The sequence below is a fragment of the Cervus canadensis genome, chromosome 2, assembly GCF_019320065.1.
Source record: "Cervus canadensis isolate Bull #8, Minnesota chromosome 2, ASM1932006v1, whole genome shotgun sequence".
In the NCBI taxonomy this organism is placed as follows: Eukaryota; Metazoa; Chordata; class Mammalia; order Artiodactyla; family Cervidae; genus Cervus; species Cervus canadensis.
Window position 1 is genome coordinate 96,551,733 of NC_057387.1, and position 16,917 is coordinate 96,568,649.

Genomic DNA, 16,917 nt, shown 5'->3' on the forward strand with positions numbered 1-16,917 from the left:
ACTTTGCTCTTTAACTTGGCCCTATGAAAGCTCCTTTTCTTCAGACTTTCCCCAAGCAGAGATATAACTGGTCAAGCCTGAGAGTTGGGACTGGAGGTGATGCAGCCCCCAGTAGTGAGTGGTGGGAGTAGGTAGCAGCCATTTTGATCCAAAAGGAAGACTGTGTTTAGGGCAGAGGGTAGAGGGAGGCTTTTTAGAGGAAAGTATCTGACAGGTGTCTGCAAGATATTCCCTAGGAGGGACCTGCCTCTAAAGAGATCATCAGGCTACCAGCTTTCTACTGTGGGACTACTCTGGGTCTTCCCTGTCTACCACCAGACTCCATCCTTGGAGAAGACTTGACTTTCTTGGAAGACTCCTCCTACTAGGCTGGATTGGTCATGACAGGCCTTCTTTCTGCATATATGCCACCCTACCTCCCGTCATGAGGGTGTGCTGAAAGAGACAGTGGTCCAGGGAGCTTGACTGATCCACACCCCCATCCAGTCTGATGGACTGGGAAGGGAGTGGGTACACTTGGAGGGCTTCTGTCCCCCCACCTTGGAGCGAAGCTTGCCAGTTGCATGGGAATATTTTTCAGTCCAAAGGGCGGCCTGAGCCTTGTTTGGCTTAGTCTCCTGCCAGGGCTACTTTGGGCAAAGTTGAGGACGAATGGAAGCGCCATGGGCACCTTGTTCCTGGGATGAGAGAACTCAAAAGACAGACTCCTAGTGGAGTGAAGGCAACAGGTTAATGTGAATTATAGCGTAATGTGAACGGTGTTGCATTCCAGAGCCCAGAGCAAGGGAGTGCCTGAATCCTCCTGGAAGAGCTCAGCCAGGCATCCAGAGGGCCCTTGCACTTGTCAGAGAGGAAGGTGGGGACTGTGCTGTGGAGACCAGTCTGGGCGCACACATGGGCAAGGAGAACAAGAAGTGTCACAGGTCCAATGTGTTAGTGTGGGCCACACCTTGGTTTTTTGCAACTTAAGGGGTGCCCACTTTCACCATCTAGCTGAGCTGCCAGCAGCTGGGGCCTTGGATTGGCCCAGCTAGAGCCTTAGGTTGGGAAGATAGGCAGGACAGAGCCCCGGCCCCGGCTCTGCTCTGTTCCCTCCCCTCCTCTGCCTAAGGAGCTGGAAAGGCGCAGGGGTTTGGGCTTCAGGCCAGCTCGCTCCGCCCCTTGCTAAGCCCCGGCCCAGCCCTGTCTCCTGCCCAGACCCAGCCCTGCCGCCAGGGGCCGGATTGGTTCCCTGGGCCTGGTAGGGAGGCTGGGAGGAGACCAGGAAGCCAGGAGACTCATTTTCAGTGGAATTTGACCTAAAGCGGGATTGGAAGGGAAGAAAAGAATTTGAACAAAAGTGCAGGCAGGAAGGAGCTGTTAACGAGCCTTTCTTTCTCTTCGGGGACAGAGCGCCGCGCATAGCGGGGCGCAGCCACGCTCTCCTCTCGGCTCTCTGAGACCGTTGCAGTCTCTGGCCGCTGCCTGCTCTGGCCCGCTCTCCTTTTTTCCCCTCTCCTCTTTCTCGGCTCTCTCTATTATGGGGACTTGCTCCAGCTCTTTCTCTCTCTTCTGTCTCTCCTTTTGTTCTCTCTTTGTCTATTTATCACACTGTGAAGGTTGAAAGAGATGTTATTAATCTGGGAGAATGAAGGCAGGATTAGTGGTATGAATCGGATTTTGAGAGGTGTAATGATAGAAAGACTCGCTCGGCTGGCGGCCTGCGTGAGCTTGATAAATGGGGAGCACTCCAGACTGACTCGCGCCTTCCTCCGCGCTGTGCGCCCTGCCCGCTGGGGCGTGCCGCGCTCTCAGATCTGCCAGCCGGCCCACCCCGCTCCTACCTGAACCGGAGCAAAAAGCCAAGGGTAAAGCAGACACAAATATCTCCCATCGCACTTGGAGACATCATTGCTTTCAGCACCCTTTTCAAGTGGAGGCCTGTCGAGTTCTCAAAGGGCTATGGGCAGAGGGAGTGGGGACCCAGACTTCTGCCTGCTTCTTCGGCCTGTGCGAGTGGAGCTTCCCTCCTGCCCCTGAAATGGATGTCAAGGGTTGAAAGTGATGAGACAGTCTCTCGACCAGTCAAGTAAGGGTACCAGACCATATGTAATAGGTAATTAAGCAAAGTGCTATTGGGAGAACTGTGGTATGAACTGTGGAGGTCAGGGTGGGACATAGAGGTGGGAGGGAGGAAGAGAAATCAGAAAGGGCTCCCTGAAGGTGGTGTCCTGGCAGGGTAGAAGAAGGCTAGTGTTTCAAGTGGGAAAATAGTATAAGCAAAGATGTGGGAGCAGAAATAAACCTGACTCTTATGGGAGCCTGAAGAACCTCAGAACTGGTGAATTTTAGACCAGCAATGGACCTAAGAAATCAGGTAATTAAGCTCCTCTCCCCCCTTTTCTTTAGTTTTTACAATATAGTTGATTTACAGTGTTGTATTAGTTTCAGGTGTTCAGCAGAGTGATTCATATGTGTGTATATATATGTGTGTGTATATATATATATTTTTTTTTCATATTCTTTCCCTTTATGGGTCATTACAAGATATTGAATATAGTCCCCTGTGCTATACAGTAGGTCCTTGTTTATCTGTTTTATATATAGTCATGTGTATCAAATTCCTAATTGATCCCTCCCTGCCACCACCCTCCAGCCCCTTGTTTTCCAAAGAAGAAACAGCCTGGGGACTGGCGTTGCCATTTCTGGAAATGATTTTCTATTCAAGCCCTGTTGTTTGTTTTAAAGGTGCCCCGTCCCCCATCCTTGGATGATACAGTGAACTTTTCCATCTTCTCCTCAGTGACTTTGGTCACAGCCTTTCAGCCTTCATCTTTGCAACCGGAAAATCCTGGCTTAGGTTCACTGCTGCTCAGGGCCCTCCTGCCACCCCTGCCCCCGGCCCAGGCTGCTGTCTGTGTCGGGAGTGCAGTCTCCCCACCCGCCCCGGCTGGTGCAGCGAGGAGAGGATCCAGGGACAACACTCCCCGTGCCGGGACGCCTCCAGGCAGCCCTGAGCACCGTCCTCCTTTCTGCTTCTATCTCAATTCTCTCTGATCACTCCGTATCACTGTGATCAGGCATTTCCTGACATCTGTTTCCCTGCAAAGGACTGTGAGCTCCTTGAGGACAGGGTTTACATGGGATTCAGTTGAGTTGCCAGGGTCTGGCAGGCCTTCAGTGAATGTGTGAATCTTACAATGAATGAATGAGGTCATCTGCTCATGCAAGTTCTTTCTCTCCTTCTAGATTAAAAAAATGGTCCCTGGTTCCCAGGCCTGTCCACTTTTAGGAATAGGGAGGGTTAGATGTGCCAAGGAACTAACTTTTGATGTTGGTGGAGCACCTAAGATGGCATAGCATGGCAGTGGTACACACTTTGATGGCTTCCCATCACCTTAGGAAACAGTACAGAACCCTCATCATGTCCTCTGAGGCCCTGTCATCTCCTGCCTTCTTCATTAGCCTCATCTCATGCTGGCTTTCTGTGGTCCGGGGACACTAGCCTTAACTTGGTTCTTTCTAAGTGCTGTTTGCATAGAGGCCTTAGCACTAGTCATTCCCCTGTCACCTCCCCATCAGTCAGTTTCTGTTGACTGTCCTCAGAGTCCCCATCTAGGTCAGGCTCCCCTCTTCTGTCCTGTAAACAGCCTACCTGTCTTCGTTGAGTCCTTCTGAAAGCTCTCACTTAGTGTTTATTTATGTTGCTGTTTATTTAACATGGGCTCTCTCCAATAGACTGGAAGCTCTCTGGGGACAGTACTGTGTCTATATTGCTAGCTTCCCAGGTGGAACAGTGGTAAAGAATCCACCTGCCAATGCAGGAGATGCAAGAGACACAAGTTCAATCCCTAAGTCAGGAAGATCCCCTAGAGTAGGAAATGGCAACTGACTCCAGTGTTCTTGCCTGGAAAGTTCTGTGGACAGAGGGACTTGGCGGGCTACAGCCTGTGGGGTCACAAAGAGTCAGACATGACTGAGCACTCACTCCCTCACACATGTGGTCTGGCAGATAACAGACTCTCAGCAGTGTCTGTCGTGACCAAGTCAGTGTGACCAAGAAGCCTGCACTGTTTCATCCTGTCACATCTGGGCAAAGTGAAGGTGGAGATAATAACAGGAGAGCAGAGGCCAGATTGTTGGGTGTGCCCAGGAGCCTTAGCTCTGGAGACACTGGTGTTCAGCCTTCCCATGTCTCAGCCTTCCTTGTTTCCATCCAGACATCAGAGAAGAGAAGGGCCTCGTGGGCCCTAAAGGCTTATTCTCTACCCGGGTGACCTTACCCAGTCCTGCAGTTTCCTGCACCACCCCTGTGCTTTCCAAGGACTTTCTTGAACTGAGCTCCTGGCCTGCATGTCCACCTTCCACAGGTACCTCACCTTGCATGTCACATTGAAGGCCGTCTTAGTCCTTCTCGGTTATTCCCCTCCAAGGCTGATTTCTCCCTTGGGGGTCTTGTAGGATCTCGGGCCCCCACCATGTGTGAGTTGACATGTATCTCCTTCCAGCCTGGGAGCTCTTTGAAGTCAGTGGCCTAGTGTGGTTGATCTCTAGCCCTGGGCACAGAGCTTGGCATGTGGATTTGCTCATGAAGTGTGTGTTACATGAACAAGCCAGCAGAGAGAGAGGGCGGTCTGGGAGGAAGGTGGAATCACTTTTTCTGTTCTCTGCATGCACAGGGAAGAAGGGAAGGTGTGTGTGCTGGGTGCCAGCATGTACATGCCTTCGTGTGTGAGGGCTGGGTGGCCGTGGTGGTGGTGTCACATGCCCAATGAAGGATTATATTTTAATTTGGAAAGCACTTTAGAAACTTAGAGTGCCTTGCCTAAGTGCTGACTGCTATTAGTGTCTCCTTTTTATTAGGAAAAAGGACATGATTTTTCTCTTTCATCTTCAGGCCTGTCTGACTTCTGAGCGTCAAACTTAGCAAAATGCCTGCCCCTCACTGAGGACTAGTTACATGCCAAGTTCAAAGCTTTGGACTTGAAACACAAAATTCTGCTTTGCAGACTGGTTTCTGACACCCCTGAGGGGATTAGTCCTGGCAGCTCAGTATCAGGAAGGGGGTGGGAGAGACAGGGTCATTTGACATAGTTCAGGCTGCAATCCCAAGCCCCTCCCCTCTTCATATAGGCCTGGGTGGGAGGACATAAGAACTTGGACCGTTTGTGGGGTATAGGGGAACGACTCCAGTGGTTATCAGAGACCCACTTATCATGCAGTACTCAGGGCCAAACTTCAGAGAGAGAACTGGGGAGGAATGGCCCCTGGAAGAACTGGATCTGCTCAGCTCAGGGATGACAGGACCAAAAGACAGAGACATCACAGCTGTTAGACTTGGTGATGTTAAGAGCTGCCAACACAAAGGGCTAGGGCAGAGGGAAGAATTCTGGTGCAGGAGGCTATGAGGCAGGAACCTGCCTTGCGCCCTACCAGCACCTTTGGGGGCCTTGCTGGTCTGAAGGAAAGGTCACAGCCCTCCCCACGGAGAAGATCTGGTGCTGCAATGGCTTGGAGGTCTGGAAAGCCCAGCTGCCTTGTCGTTGGGCCTCTCTGTGTGGCCTCTGCCCCAGGCTCTTGCCTGAGCAGCCACAGAACAGACAGCACCCGGGTCTTAGTCTGGCCTATGTCTGCCAGCCCTGGATGCTGAAGGCTCTGCCCATGGCTCAGGTCCTGGGAGGTGGAAGCTTTGGCCCATCTTGCTAGTGCCCTGCAGTTCCCATCTCCTAATCGGGTCCTAATCTGGGGGAGCTAGGGCGGGGGTGTGGCGAGGGGAGTACGTTGAGCCTTCTGCCTTAACTGAATTTCCATACCTCCTGTTGTTAATTATAGAGATGTAATAATGCGATTAGTGCACGATTAAAAAAAATCCCTGATATGATTACCATGGATTTAATATCACATGATATATCATTATATCGTTATGCAGTGACAGATGTAATTGAAATACACTTATTGGAGCCGGGGGTGGTGTTTCATTCAATCCTCAGCACCCCGGGGAGGAAAGGGCTGGCTCCAAAGAAGCAATGGGAGAGAAAATTGTAATGAAAACAAAGAAAACCCACAATGTAGCTTTCTCCCTGGGCAGCTGGCTCGGGCTGACCTGCTGCCTTGACTTGGTGGCATGTGGGGCCCCAGACAGGCCAGCCTCTTCTCCGGGGACTCAGGCAGCAGGGCCTATGCTCCTTACCTGCTTCTCTCCCCGAAGCCTCAGTGACCCCAAGTCCTCTCTGACTCAGCAGAGAAGCAAGGGCTCTGGGAACATGAGGGAGATCGCTCCACCTGAAAATAGACTCAGAACCCAAGAGATCAAACCAAGCCGGCAGCTATTTTCCAAATAATTGTGGCTCCTGGACCTGTAGCACAGCTCCTGCCTTTGCCGTGGTGGTGGTCCCATGCACTCGAGGCAGCTGTCCTGTTGTTCAGCAGTGAGCAGGAAGGTTAAGTACACAGAGAAGATAATTATCCCACTCAGGTTCTGTTGATGGACAGAGGCAGCAGCAGCTCTGGTGCCCCTGAAGTGTGTCAGTGGCCAGGGAACACTGAACACACAGAACCGCCAGCTGGGGGTAGGAAGAATGGTCTCGTGTCACCTGATGGGCGTGTCCTTCCTTGTGCTGCTGTAGCTGTGTTGCCCAGGTCTCTGATGGCCTGAAGAATGGAGTCAAGGCTACCCATAAGGCCAAAGTTCAGAAAAGGAGGAGACAGGAATGGTCTCCCCTTCTTTCCTAACCCAGGTAGCTGAGTCCTCAGTCCCAAGGACAACTGGGGCTGGGGCGGAATTGCTCTTCTGCTGGGCGAGATCAACCATGGTTCCTGAAGGAGATGGAATAGGACTGACAGGAGCAGCCTCTCCAAAAACCAGGCCTGGCAGAGTTATACCCAGAGAGACGTCTTTCTTGCCCTTCCCTCAGTGGAGACCGTTCAGAGAGAGCAGATACAGTCCCACCCCAAGAGACTCCCAACATCATGGTGCAACAGATTTGTAAACAAATCTAATATTCCGGGTGCTACTCAGAGTCGGGTTGTGTTTAAGAGAGGGAAGAGTCAGGAAGGCTTGGTAAAGAAACACTTTTTTATATACATACATTAAATTTTTTTTTTCCTTAATTTCTGGCTGTGCTGAGTCTTCATTGCTGTGCACGTACTTTCTCTAGTTGCAGTGAGCAGAGGCTACTTTCTAGTTGTGCGTAGGCTTCTCGTTGAGGTGGCTTCTCTTGTTGTGGCTTGCAGGCTTAGTTGCAAGTGGAGTCTTCCCAGAGCAGGGATCAAACCCGTGTCCCCTGCATTGGCAGGTAGATTGTTAACCACTGGACCACCAGGGAGGTTGAAGGAAGGTACTTTTGAACTGAATGCTGAAAGAAGAGTATGTGTTTGTTAGGGGAAAAAACTGGGAGAAGACAGAGGGCACCCTAGGTAGGCTAAGGAGTTGCTCAAGTAGACTCTTGGGGGGCATAAGGCAGCAATCCCAGGACTTGAGGAGAGGTAAGTAAGAAGAAGGGAGCAAGGCTGACCCCCTGCATCTCTGGTAGACCAGGTAGATGGTCACAGTTTTCACTGGGATTGAGGAGCCCAGGAGAGGGAACACTTTGGAGAGGAGATGTTGAAATGGGTTTTAACCCTATTGAAAATGAAGTTCCTGAGTGGAATCCAGGTAGAAATGTCAAGAGGGCAATAGAAGATATCTGTTTGACACTTAAGTGATGGCAAAGAATAATCGATTTGAAAGTTGGACAGGGTGCAGACCAGGGAGTTGAGGAAATCATGCAGGGAGAGTGGTCGAGCATGGACCGAAACAGGAAGGGAGCATGCAGGAGCCACACATGGCCAGATGAGACTCTACAGGAGACTGTGAGGAAGGGCGTCAGAGAAGGGGAAAACTCAAAAGAGTTTGGGTGGAGCAGCTGGAGGCTGGCTGGGTACCTCTTTCTCTCCATCTAGTCCCATGGCTTCTCCACGTGGTCTCTCCTGGACTGATTTGGGCTTCCTCACAGCATGGCTGCCTTGGAGCAGTCTGACCTCTTACAGGCAGCTCAAGGGTCAGGGAAAGTGTTCCAGCAAATGAGGAGGAAGCTGCCTTGGCATTTCTGAAATAGCCTTGAGATCACACATCGTTACTTCTGTGTTACTCTTTTTGGTTGAGGTTGTAACAGAAGCCCATCCCTTTCCAAAGACTCCCCTCTTGACGGCAGGTTTATCAGAATCATATCAGAAGTAGAGCATATGTAAGATTGAAGATAATGTTACGACCATCACTGGAAAACACAGTCTGCCATAATCAGTGTTAAGCTGAACCTGGAAAAAGGAGTGATAGCATTCTCAAAGACAGTCTGCATTTTGGGCAATGGCACCAAGAATATTTGGGGGTGGCAGTGGGGCTGGGTGCTCCTGAGTGACCTCAGGTATACCTGGGAGAAAGAAAGTACAGGAAGTTGAGGCTCAGAGGTTTAATGACTCATCCAAAGTTATGGTGTGCTTTTAAAAAAAATGTATTTATTTATAATTGGGGGATAATTGCTTTATAATGTTGTATTGGTTTCTGCCATACCTCAACATGAATCAGCCCTAGGTGTACACATGTCCCCTCTCTCTTGAACCTCCCTGCCACCTTCCACCCCATCTCACCCCTCTAGGTTATCCCCAAAGTTACACTGCTAATAACTGGCAGAATTGGGAACCAACTCCTGAACACACTGCCTTTCCATGAGGCCTGGGCTGCTGGGTACGCCATTCTATGTATATCTATAGCCTTGGTATTTGGCTCACCAGCTGTCAACATGTTGGCTGGTTAAAGAAAAGGTTAGGTAGTAGTTCTGTCAGACTTCCTCTCCTGCATCCTCCAGAGTATCACCTCCTGTCTTTGTCTGTTGGGTGTTTATGGGAAGCGCAGGTGATTTGATTTGGTTCCTCGTCTTGGGAACTGACCCTTCTGCCATAGGCCGCCCCTCAGGGTGACCTCGTGGGGAGGCTGGATGGCTCAGATGTGTCACTGCCAGCTTTCAAGTTCTGGGTTTTCTGCAAGTTGCAGAGCAGTTTGTGCTTCTCTCTGTGGTCTGAGCTGGGTTCCAGCCCCAGCCACTGCCCTGCCCACTCTGTGTCCACCCGACTCTCAGGGCCCTGGTGGGTGGCGAACCAGTGGGCAGAGACACCCTAGCAGCTGTCAATGCCTCTCCTTTCCTCTTTGAAAGATCTGATGCTGCTGCCGATGAGGGCTACTTCATCTATTAAACCCAATACACTTGTCGCAGCTGCTAAGCCCCCGTAAGCCGCCGGGCGCCGTGTTTGTGATGGGACTGACAGTGCATGGAGGAGGCTGATTATACACGATTCCATTTCGCGGGCCCAGCAATGTAATTTCACAGGGCGATCAGCGTTTGCATGTAATAGCAGGCTGTGCTGAGGTGTCAGAATATTAAAGGCGCTAATGGCAAAGCTCCCTGTTACACAGGGGGCCACCCGCCGCGCCTACAGCAGGGCTGCGCGGCAGGCCCGTCGCAGATGGCTGGCCACTAAGCTAATGGGGCAGCAGCCAAGGCGGGCAGAGCCGCGAGAGGGGAAAGCCAGCCGGGAACAGCTCGGCACCTGCTTCCCTGCGCATGGAAATTACAGCAGCCCAGGGGAAGGGAAGTGTGCATGCTTGCCTGGCACAGGGCTAGGGTAGGTGGCTTGGGAGGCCCAGCATCTTTCACCCTGACTCTGCCTGCCCTGGAGAGGACTCCTCAGTCATCCTTCCGCCTGCCCCACCCTCTGGCCAGGAACCCTCAGCTGGGCAGGTGGGCTCTACTAGCTAGGAGAGGTGCAGCTGGAGAAGTGGCATCCAGAGTATTGGGAACCAGCATGGGACAAGGGGCTCCGGCACAGGCTCTGACTTTCAAATTTCTGCCCAGCACTGATCAGGGTCAGAAAGCTTTTGGGTCCCTTACCCCTTGCCCCACAGATTGGCAGGAGAGAGAGAGGGAGTGGGGATAGGAAGCAGGCAGGAGTAAGGGGTCTGGGGTAGATGGTGCTCAGGCCCCTTGGCTGATGCCAGCATTGCACGGAGCTAGGAGACAGCACCTCAAGATGTCTCCATGTTGGCCTCCCCAGCCCAGCCCTTGCCTATTGCCATCCAGCTTGCTCCTGTCATTCTCCTTTGTCCTTGCTGTGTCTTCTTTCTGGTGCCTCCAGGACCGCTCCCTTCAGGAAGCTCTGCTAGTCATCTCCAGCATGGTCCTGGCTGTCCCCGGTGTCCTTGTGGGCAACCCACAGGGTTCAGCGTCCCCGATCCTTCTGGTGCCAGCCTTGACCCCTCAGCCAGAACCTCTGAGACACAGCCCACATCATCTTGCCCTGAGCTGGGCTCCTGGGAAGGCCCTGCTAAGATTCACAGATGGCTGTAATCTCTGAGGGAGGGCGCCGGGAGGGGCGTAGGGAATGGAAGCCTGGGCTGAGTCACCCAAGGGAGAATTTGGTGCCTGTGTGGGCGTGTGTGCTCAATTGTGTGTGTATCTGGGGAGGGGTAGGGACTTTAGCAGTGAGTGCTGGTGGGGGGTTAGGGAGGTGGGGCCTGAAGGTACAGGCCCAGAGGGGCAACAGGAGCAAGATTTAGAACACGCCGATAGGAGCTTAGGTGGTGGAAGAACCCTATGTTCTCTGCTGTCTGCTAGCTGTGCCCGAGGGGTGCCTGAGATGGTAGGAGCTGGGGGGAGCTGTGGTGCTGTGCCCTGGGACTGTGCCTCGGGGGGTTCCACGAGGCAGGCGGTCACGTCAGAAGGTTCGGCTCTGCAGAGGCGTGTGGCAGTACCTAGAGGAGGCCTGCCAGGGTTCTCTAGCACGGGGAGAGCCCAGGCTGAAGGAGAGCAGTTTTAATTAACCGTTTTTAATATCATTTTGGACTTTGGCTGGTACGTGAAGGCCCCGCTGGAAGCAGCATTTGTAAAAATTAAATCCCTCTTATTAGGAGCTTGGCAGACCCATGTGCACGCGCCTTCCCTGGCCCCCCTCCCGTGCCCCCTGAGGAAGTGCTGGCTGAGGCCATGTCACGGCAGCAATTGGTTATCATGCTTTATCTGGGAATAGGAAACCGTGTGGCATGACACTGGCGGCCGCAGCAGAGACGCCAATTCATCTCGCCCTGGCTCTGACAAGCTAGACTGCCCTTCCTGAAAGGCATTCGTCAGGCGGGACCAGGCTGCTGCCTTGCCTGGTACCCCTGCTTCCCCCCGTGGGCCCCGGCTTGCCCTGGACCAGCCAGGCCCTCCTGGGCTCTGCTGCTCCCTCACTTTACAGTCTGCACAAGATCTTGGGGAGTCATAATTATAATAATAATCTAATCACGGTGACGCGTTGGGGCAGGCGCCTAATGTTATCTGAAGTGGTCTTCCCGCTTAGTGGCGATAAGGCTCAGGATGACGTGCAGATAACGCCAACCTGCCCTGTCCCCGAGCCGCACGCGGAGCAGAGGGGCCGCCACAGCCCTGCCGCCCGCCCGCCGCTTTAAGCCGGGAAGCGGCAGCACCTGCTAATGCAAGTGTTTAATATTTGATGGGCTGGGATAAAGCAGGATCACCTTCGAATTGAATTGAGTGTCAGCCGAGAATCTATTACTGAAATTCGGGTGTGATTTGACAGCAAAGTAGACGGTGTTATTCTTCACTAGTTACCGCAATCTTCTCCCCGACATCACTTAAATATTTTTTTCTTTGCTTGAGTAAACACACATTATCCTTCTTTTTTCCCCCTTCCTTCCCTTTTTCCTTTTTAGAGGGGAAAAAAAAAAAAAAGAAAACCCATCCAGCTCGCCTTCTCCAGGCTGATAGAGTAGATTGTTATTTCTTTATTTGTCCTATTAAATGGAATTTCTGATCGTTTAATCCGGCCTTTGTAAGTGATTTTAAAGTACTTGAAAGGCGGCCCGCCACTGCTCTCTGGCCCACTGCGCTCCAGCCGCGGCCCTGACCGTGCTCAGCAGTTCCCCCAGCTGTGCCCCGCCTACCGGCTGCTCTCCCTGCAGCCTGCATCCCGGCTCTGCCCTGGCTCCGAGCCAGCGTCCTCTCCCCTGTCCTTGAGCCTCGCGCTCAGCCCCCGATTTGTGGGTACAGCTGTGGCCTGGGGAAGCATGGGAGGGCAGGCTGGGAAGTGTGGGGGTGGCTGGTACGTCTGTGGTCAAGGAAAGTGGCTCTGGAGGGAGCTGAGGTTGAGCTGCAATCTCTCCTGGCCTCCCAGGACCCACAGGGCTGACACTTGATTCCTGCAGCTGGGAAGGAAGGGTGCCAGCCCTCTGCTCGGCCCCTTGGCCCAGTGGTGGATGGGAGCTCTGTGGTGCCTGCCTGCCCATGGCTAACAGTCACCCTAGTTCCACCAGTGGACTCACCATCCAACTTCTGGGAACTTACCCAAACGTCATCTGCAATGATCACTGTCTTACCACCCTGTCACCTTCCTGCCACTGGGAGAAGGACAGCCTGGTGCTAGGGACTTCTTGGGAGAAGAGAAGGGTACGTTCGAAGGGTCAGCTAGCAATGCAAGCCCACTGATAGAAGCCTGGGACTTGCTGGCAGGCTGAACAGGAATTAAATCCCTGTTGGGCCACTTAATAGCATTCTAACCCTTGTAAGTCTCTTCTTTCTGGGCCTCAGTTTCCTCATCTGTGACACCTGGTTGTCATGCCTGTAAGGGATGTGAGAGGAGGTGCTGTCCCTGCTTGATGTGTGCTCCCCCCACCGTGGAGGAGGTGGGTGGTGGCCTGGGGACAGAGGGGGGCAATGGAGTGCTGGGGGCTGAGCAGATCGATGCCCCCAGCACTTCCTTCCCCAACCCCAGGAAAACAATTAAGTACAGATCGATGGGTGGCCGCTTTGAATATGCATAAGTGAGCACTTGACCTTCAACGAGATCTGCTTCCCACCACACACACACACACACACACACACACACACACACACACACACACACACACACACACACACACACACACACACACACACACACACACACACACACACTTCATGTGCTCCCCACACACACACACACACACACACACACTTCATGTGCTCCCCTCACAGCTGCTTGAGTCGGCCAGGTGACCTTACCCCTCTTCAGTTGAGGCCCACATGGCACTCAGCTCCACAGTCTGGCCTACCTCCCGGTCAAAAGCACCTTGACCACAGGCATTTGGCTGGCCCCCTTGTCTCTGGCTTCAGTTTTCCTGTCTTTGGAGTGAAGTCTGGATATATTGATCTCCAAGTCCCTCCCACCACAAGTCTTTGTGACCAGTAATACGTGGGGAGGGGACCCAACAGAGGGCCAGAGCCTCTGGATTGGGGGGATGCATGATGAAGGGGATACCTGGTGGGATGAGGGGTCCTAAGAAGGAGGATCTTAGTAGATGGGAGCGCTGGAGAGGAGCTTGGTGAGGGGCACCCCATGAGGGCTGGGAGCTCTGATGGGGAGACACCCAGGAGAGAGGGGGCTCTGAAGGAGGAAAGGGTTTTCTGGAGGGACCCTGGTGGAAAGGGGACCCAGCAAGCAGGGAGGGCTCTCATGAAGTGGCATGATGAGAGTAAGCCCTTGCTGGGAAGACATGGGGGGCTGGGGGTGTTGGTGAGTGATGGGGTTGGGTCAGGGCCTCTGGTAACCACTCTTGCCTCCTGTCTTCCAGGCTTACAGCTTCGCCATGGGCTGCTGGCCCAAGAATGGACTTCTAGACATGAACAAGGGCCTCAGCCTGCAACACATAGGCCGGCCCCACAGCGGCATTGGTCAGTCCCTCCACATATCCCCCTGGCAGCTTGGTCAGTCCCCTGCCCACACACCCCAGTCCCTGGCACACAGAGGGGTTCTGGGGCTCATTCAGTGCTCCAGCAGGGTGCTCTCTGTAGCTGGGGGGAGCGGGGAAGGAGGGGTGGAGTGAGGGGAGAGTGGAAACTGACCGCTGGAAAGGATCTCTCCAAACAAATTTCAGGAGGAGGCTGGGCTCTGGGCTTTGGGTGGATCACAGGTGGCCTTGGATTCAGACCAAGGGATCCCCACCCTTGGTTGCATCTCTGGTGGGTGATGTCCTCAGAGGGGTGGGCACATGTCAGCTTACCCACCCCCGTGGAGCTGGAGAAGGCTGTTTAATATTGTTTCAAGTCTGTGGCCACTAAACTGGGCGATCAATGGGAGTTAAGGAGATGAATTATTTAAACCTCACCAGCTTTTAATTAGTCGGGGTCCTTCTGACCGATGGCTCCGTCCACAGGGTATTGAACTCCCCCGTAGGAGCAGCAGCCTCCATTGAGTGGTGCCTGGGCTGGGAGGGGCCACTTGGGGTACCAGATGGGGGTGCATCCTCAGGGGGATTCCTCCTTGGGAGGGGGCTGGTTCTAGGCATTGGAGGCTCTGCTGGCTTCTTATATATCATTGTGGATGTGTGTCTGTGAGTGTATGAATGCGTGAATGGCACCTTAAGCTGCATGTCTCTGTGTGTTTGGGAGTTTGTATGTGTCCCTGTAATGTGTCTTTTTGAGGGATGCGTGTATGTGTGTATGGGTAACAGTGTTCTGTGTACATCTTCCTGAGGGCACCTGTCTCTGTGGAAGCAACCATCAGCCTGTGTGTATATCCATCAGAAAATGTGTTTGTTCATTTCTGTGCATCTTATTTGGTGTGTGTGTCTGTACACGTGTATATGCAAATATTTTCAAGCAGGGTACTTGACAGGCATAGACTGTGTTCCAAGCGGGGAGGAGCAGGGGTGTTCCTGGGTGATGTTACAACATTAGCATAGCCTGTGTACCTGGACCGGCAAGATACACTGAAAGGTGTCCAGTCACCTGCTCCAGACTGGCCTCTCATCCTTTCCGCCGACACTGCAGGTGCCTGGTGGGGCTGGGAGTGCTGAGTGGATGGTCCAGTCCTCAGGGAGCTCGCATCCTGGGAGGAGACAGAGATTGAACTGGGCAGTTTCCACCCGGGGTGCTCAGGGTCGTGATAGAAACACCTGGGCTGCCCCAAGGACAGTTTCCCTTGTCCTCAGTTGCCAAGGGCTGCTGCTTCTTCATTTACATTTCACTACTTGAGGGATGCCCCGTATCATTTTTATTGGCCCTCAAGGTTCTCTTGGGGTCCCAGGGGAAAGAGGAAGTGGCCGTCAGGCCTGGGGAATTGGGAGTCCCCCACAACTGCTGTTCCCTCCCATGGGAGCTGTTTTATACAGCCTAGAGGAGACCCCAAACCTATCATGCTGATAGGCCTTCGAAGTCAGCAGGAAGTTTCCTAGAGAAGATGAGACTTGAGTCAGGGGATCCCTGACGAATGAATAGGAGTTTGCTAGGCACACAGTTGGGGGAAGGGTTTTCTACTTTGGGGAGGTTGTCTGTATACCAAAGCGCAAGGGCAGGAGGAAGCCTGTTGTGATGAGAGGACAATTTGGGACTTCTGCAAGTAGTTTCCTGTGACTGGAGTGGGACATTTGGGTTAGGGAATGAAATGGCTAGAAGATAAATGGGGAAATAAGCCAGCCTTGAATGCCAGGTCAGAGGGTGTGGCTTTTTGTGAGGTTTTAAGGAGACAGGAAGTCCATGAGTGAGATAAAGACAGGATCAGAGCTCTGATCCAGAATCAATGAGGCAGTTGGGTGCTGCACACACTAGTTCTAAGTAGGTGCTCAACAAATGCTCTGGTGGATGCATGAATAGCGAGTGAGTGATGAATCAGGGCACGGGTGTTGGGAAAGGGAGGGATCAGAGAACCTGGGTCCCTGGGAAGACGTGTTGGCCCAGGGAAAGAGGAGCTGCCAGAAACTGAGAGGCTGGCAGGACTGGGGTAGTTCACCCCACACAGCCTTGAACGGGGTGCCCAGCTTCTGCGTGTCTGTTCTGGGGGTGTTTGTGAGGGGAAGGGGTGCCTTGTTCCCACTCCTCCTGGGACTCAGTGATGTCATTCTTGTCTGTCCACCCGTGTTGACTCTAGGTGGGAACCCTTGAAGTATTCCCTCCTTCTTCAGAGAAGAAGGTGGCTTCCCTCTGGGTGGGCCCCAGGGGACCACCCAAGGCTGTGGCTGATGGCAGCAAAGTCAGGGCTTTGGAGCTATCAGCAGTTCAAGCCCTGTGACCTTAGACCAGAGACAGTGCCACCTGCCTCCCTGGGCTGTTGGGAACAGCTGGCGCAGTCTGGGCGCACAGTGGGTGCTCCAGGAGCTGCCTCCTCTGTTGCTCTGCCCAGGGCACGGGGGGCTCCTGGCTCTCGATCCTTGTGTTCGTGAATGAAGGGGGCTGCCCTGCCAGCTCCTGGCTGGCTCTGAGGTGTGGGTGAGGGTGCTTGGAAGGGAGGGAGGATGCAGGGCATTAATTGGGCTGGGAGAGGCGGGGAGGGGAGGTGCAGATTTTGAGCGGTGAGGTTAATGGCCCTCGCGCCAAAGAGACAGCTTTAATGAGCTTCAGCTGGCGGTGCCCTGAGTTACTGTGCGTGCTAAAAGGGTCGCTCTGTAAGAGTTTGATGTGGACTGTTTCCCAGCCCTGGGGTCAGGGGTCAGCTCCTGTCACTGGCCACTCAGGCTGGTCCTCAGTGACATGGTGCTAATTAACTGTGTGAGGAGCTGCCAGCCCCAAGTGGGGAGTGGTATGTATCTTCCTGGGGGGTGAGGCAGCCTTGGTGACGCTGGGTAAGGGCTCTGCAGGTCCCATAGCTTAGCCCTCTCCAGGGGCTGCTGGCTTCTCCCGCAATGCCTTGGGTGGGGGGCGCGGGGGGAGTGTCAGGGTGTGCTGAGCTCCGATGACCCTGGCCCCTGGAGGAATCTCCTGTTTCCTTCTAAGGTATGGGTGGCAGGGGAGGGCTGTGGGGCTTACCTGGTGGGGACTCCTGCTGGGCACTGGGGTGGTGGAGGTGCTGGCAGAGTAAGGGGGCAGGTGTGCTGGAGGTTTGGCCAGCCAGGCAGGACAGGGACCTTGGCTGTGGAAGGGAGGGGCCTGCTGGGAT

At 53.5% G+C, this 16,917-nt stretch overlaps 1 protein-coding gene across 9 annotated transcripts in view; it reads left to right on the plus strand.

Moving 5' to 3' along the window:
- Positions 1 to 16,917, plus strand: part of ERI3 (ERI1 exoribonuclease family member 3) — a 128,328-nt gene that overhangs the window by 90,179 nt on the left and 21,232 nt on the right. For 7 of the 9 annotated variants that reach the window (XM_043461556.1, XM_043461552.1, XM_043461554.1 and 4 more), the window contains one exon: positions 13,619 to 13,718. The exons of the other annotated variants lie outside the window; for them this stretch is intronic. In XM_043461556.1, coding sequence (XP_043317491.1) covers positions 13,619 to 13,718 — 100 coding nt within the window. The remainder of the gene's footprint in view (positions 1 to 13,618; positions 13,719 to 16,917) is intronic. 9 annotated transcript variants of the gene reach the window in all.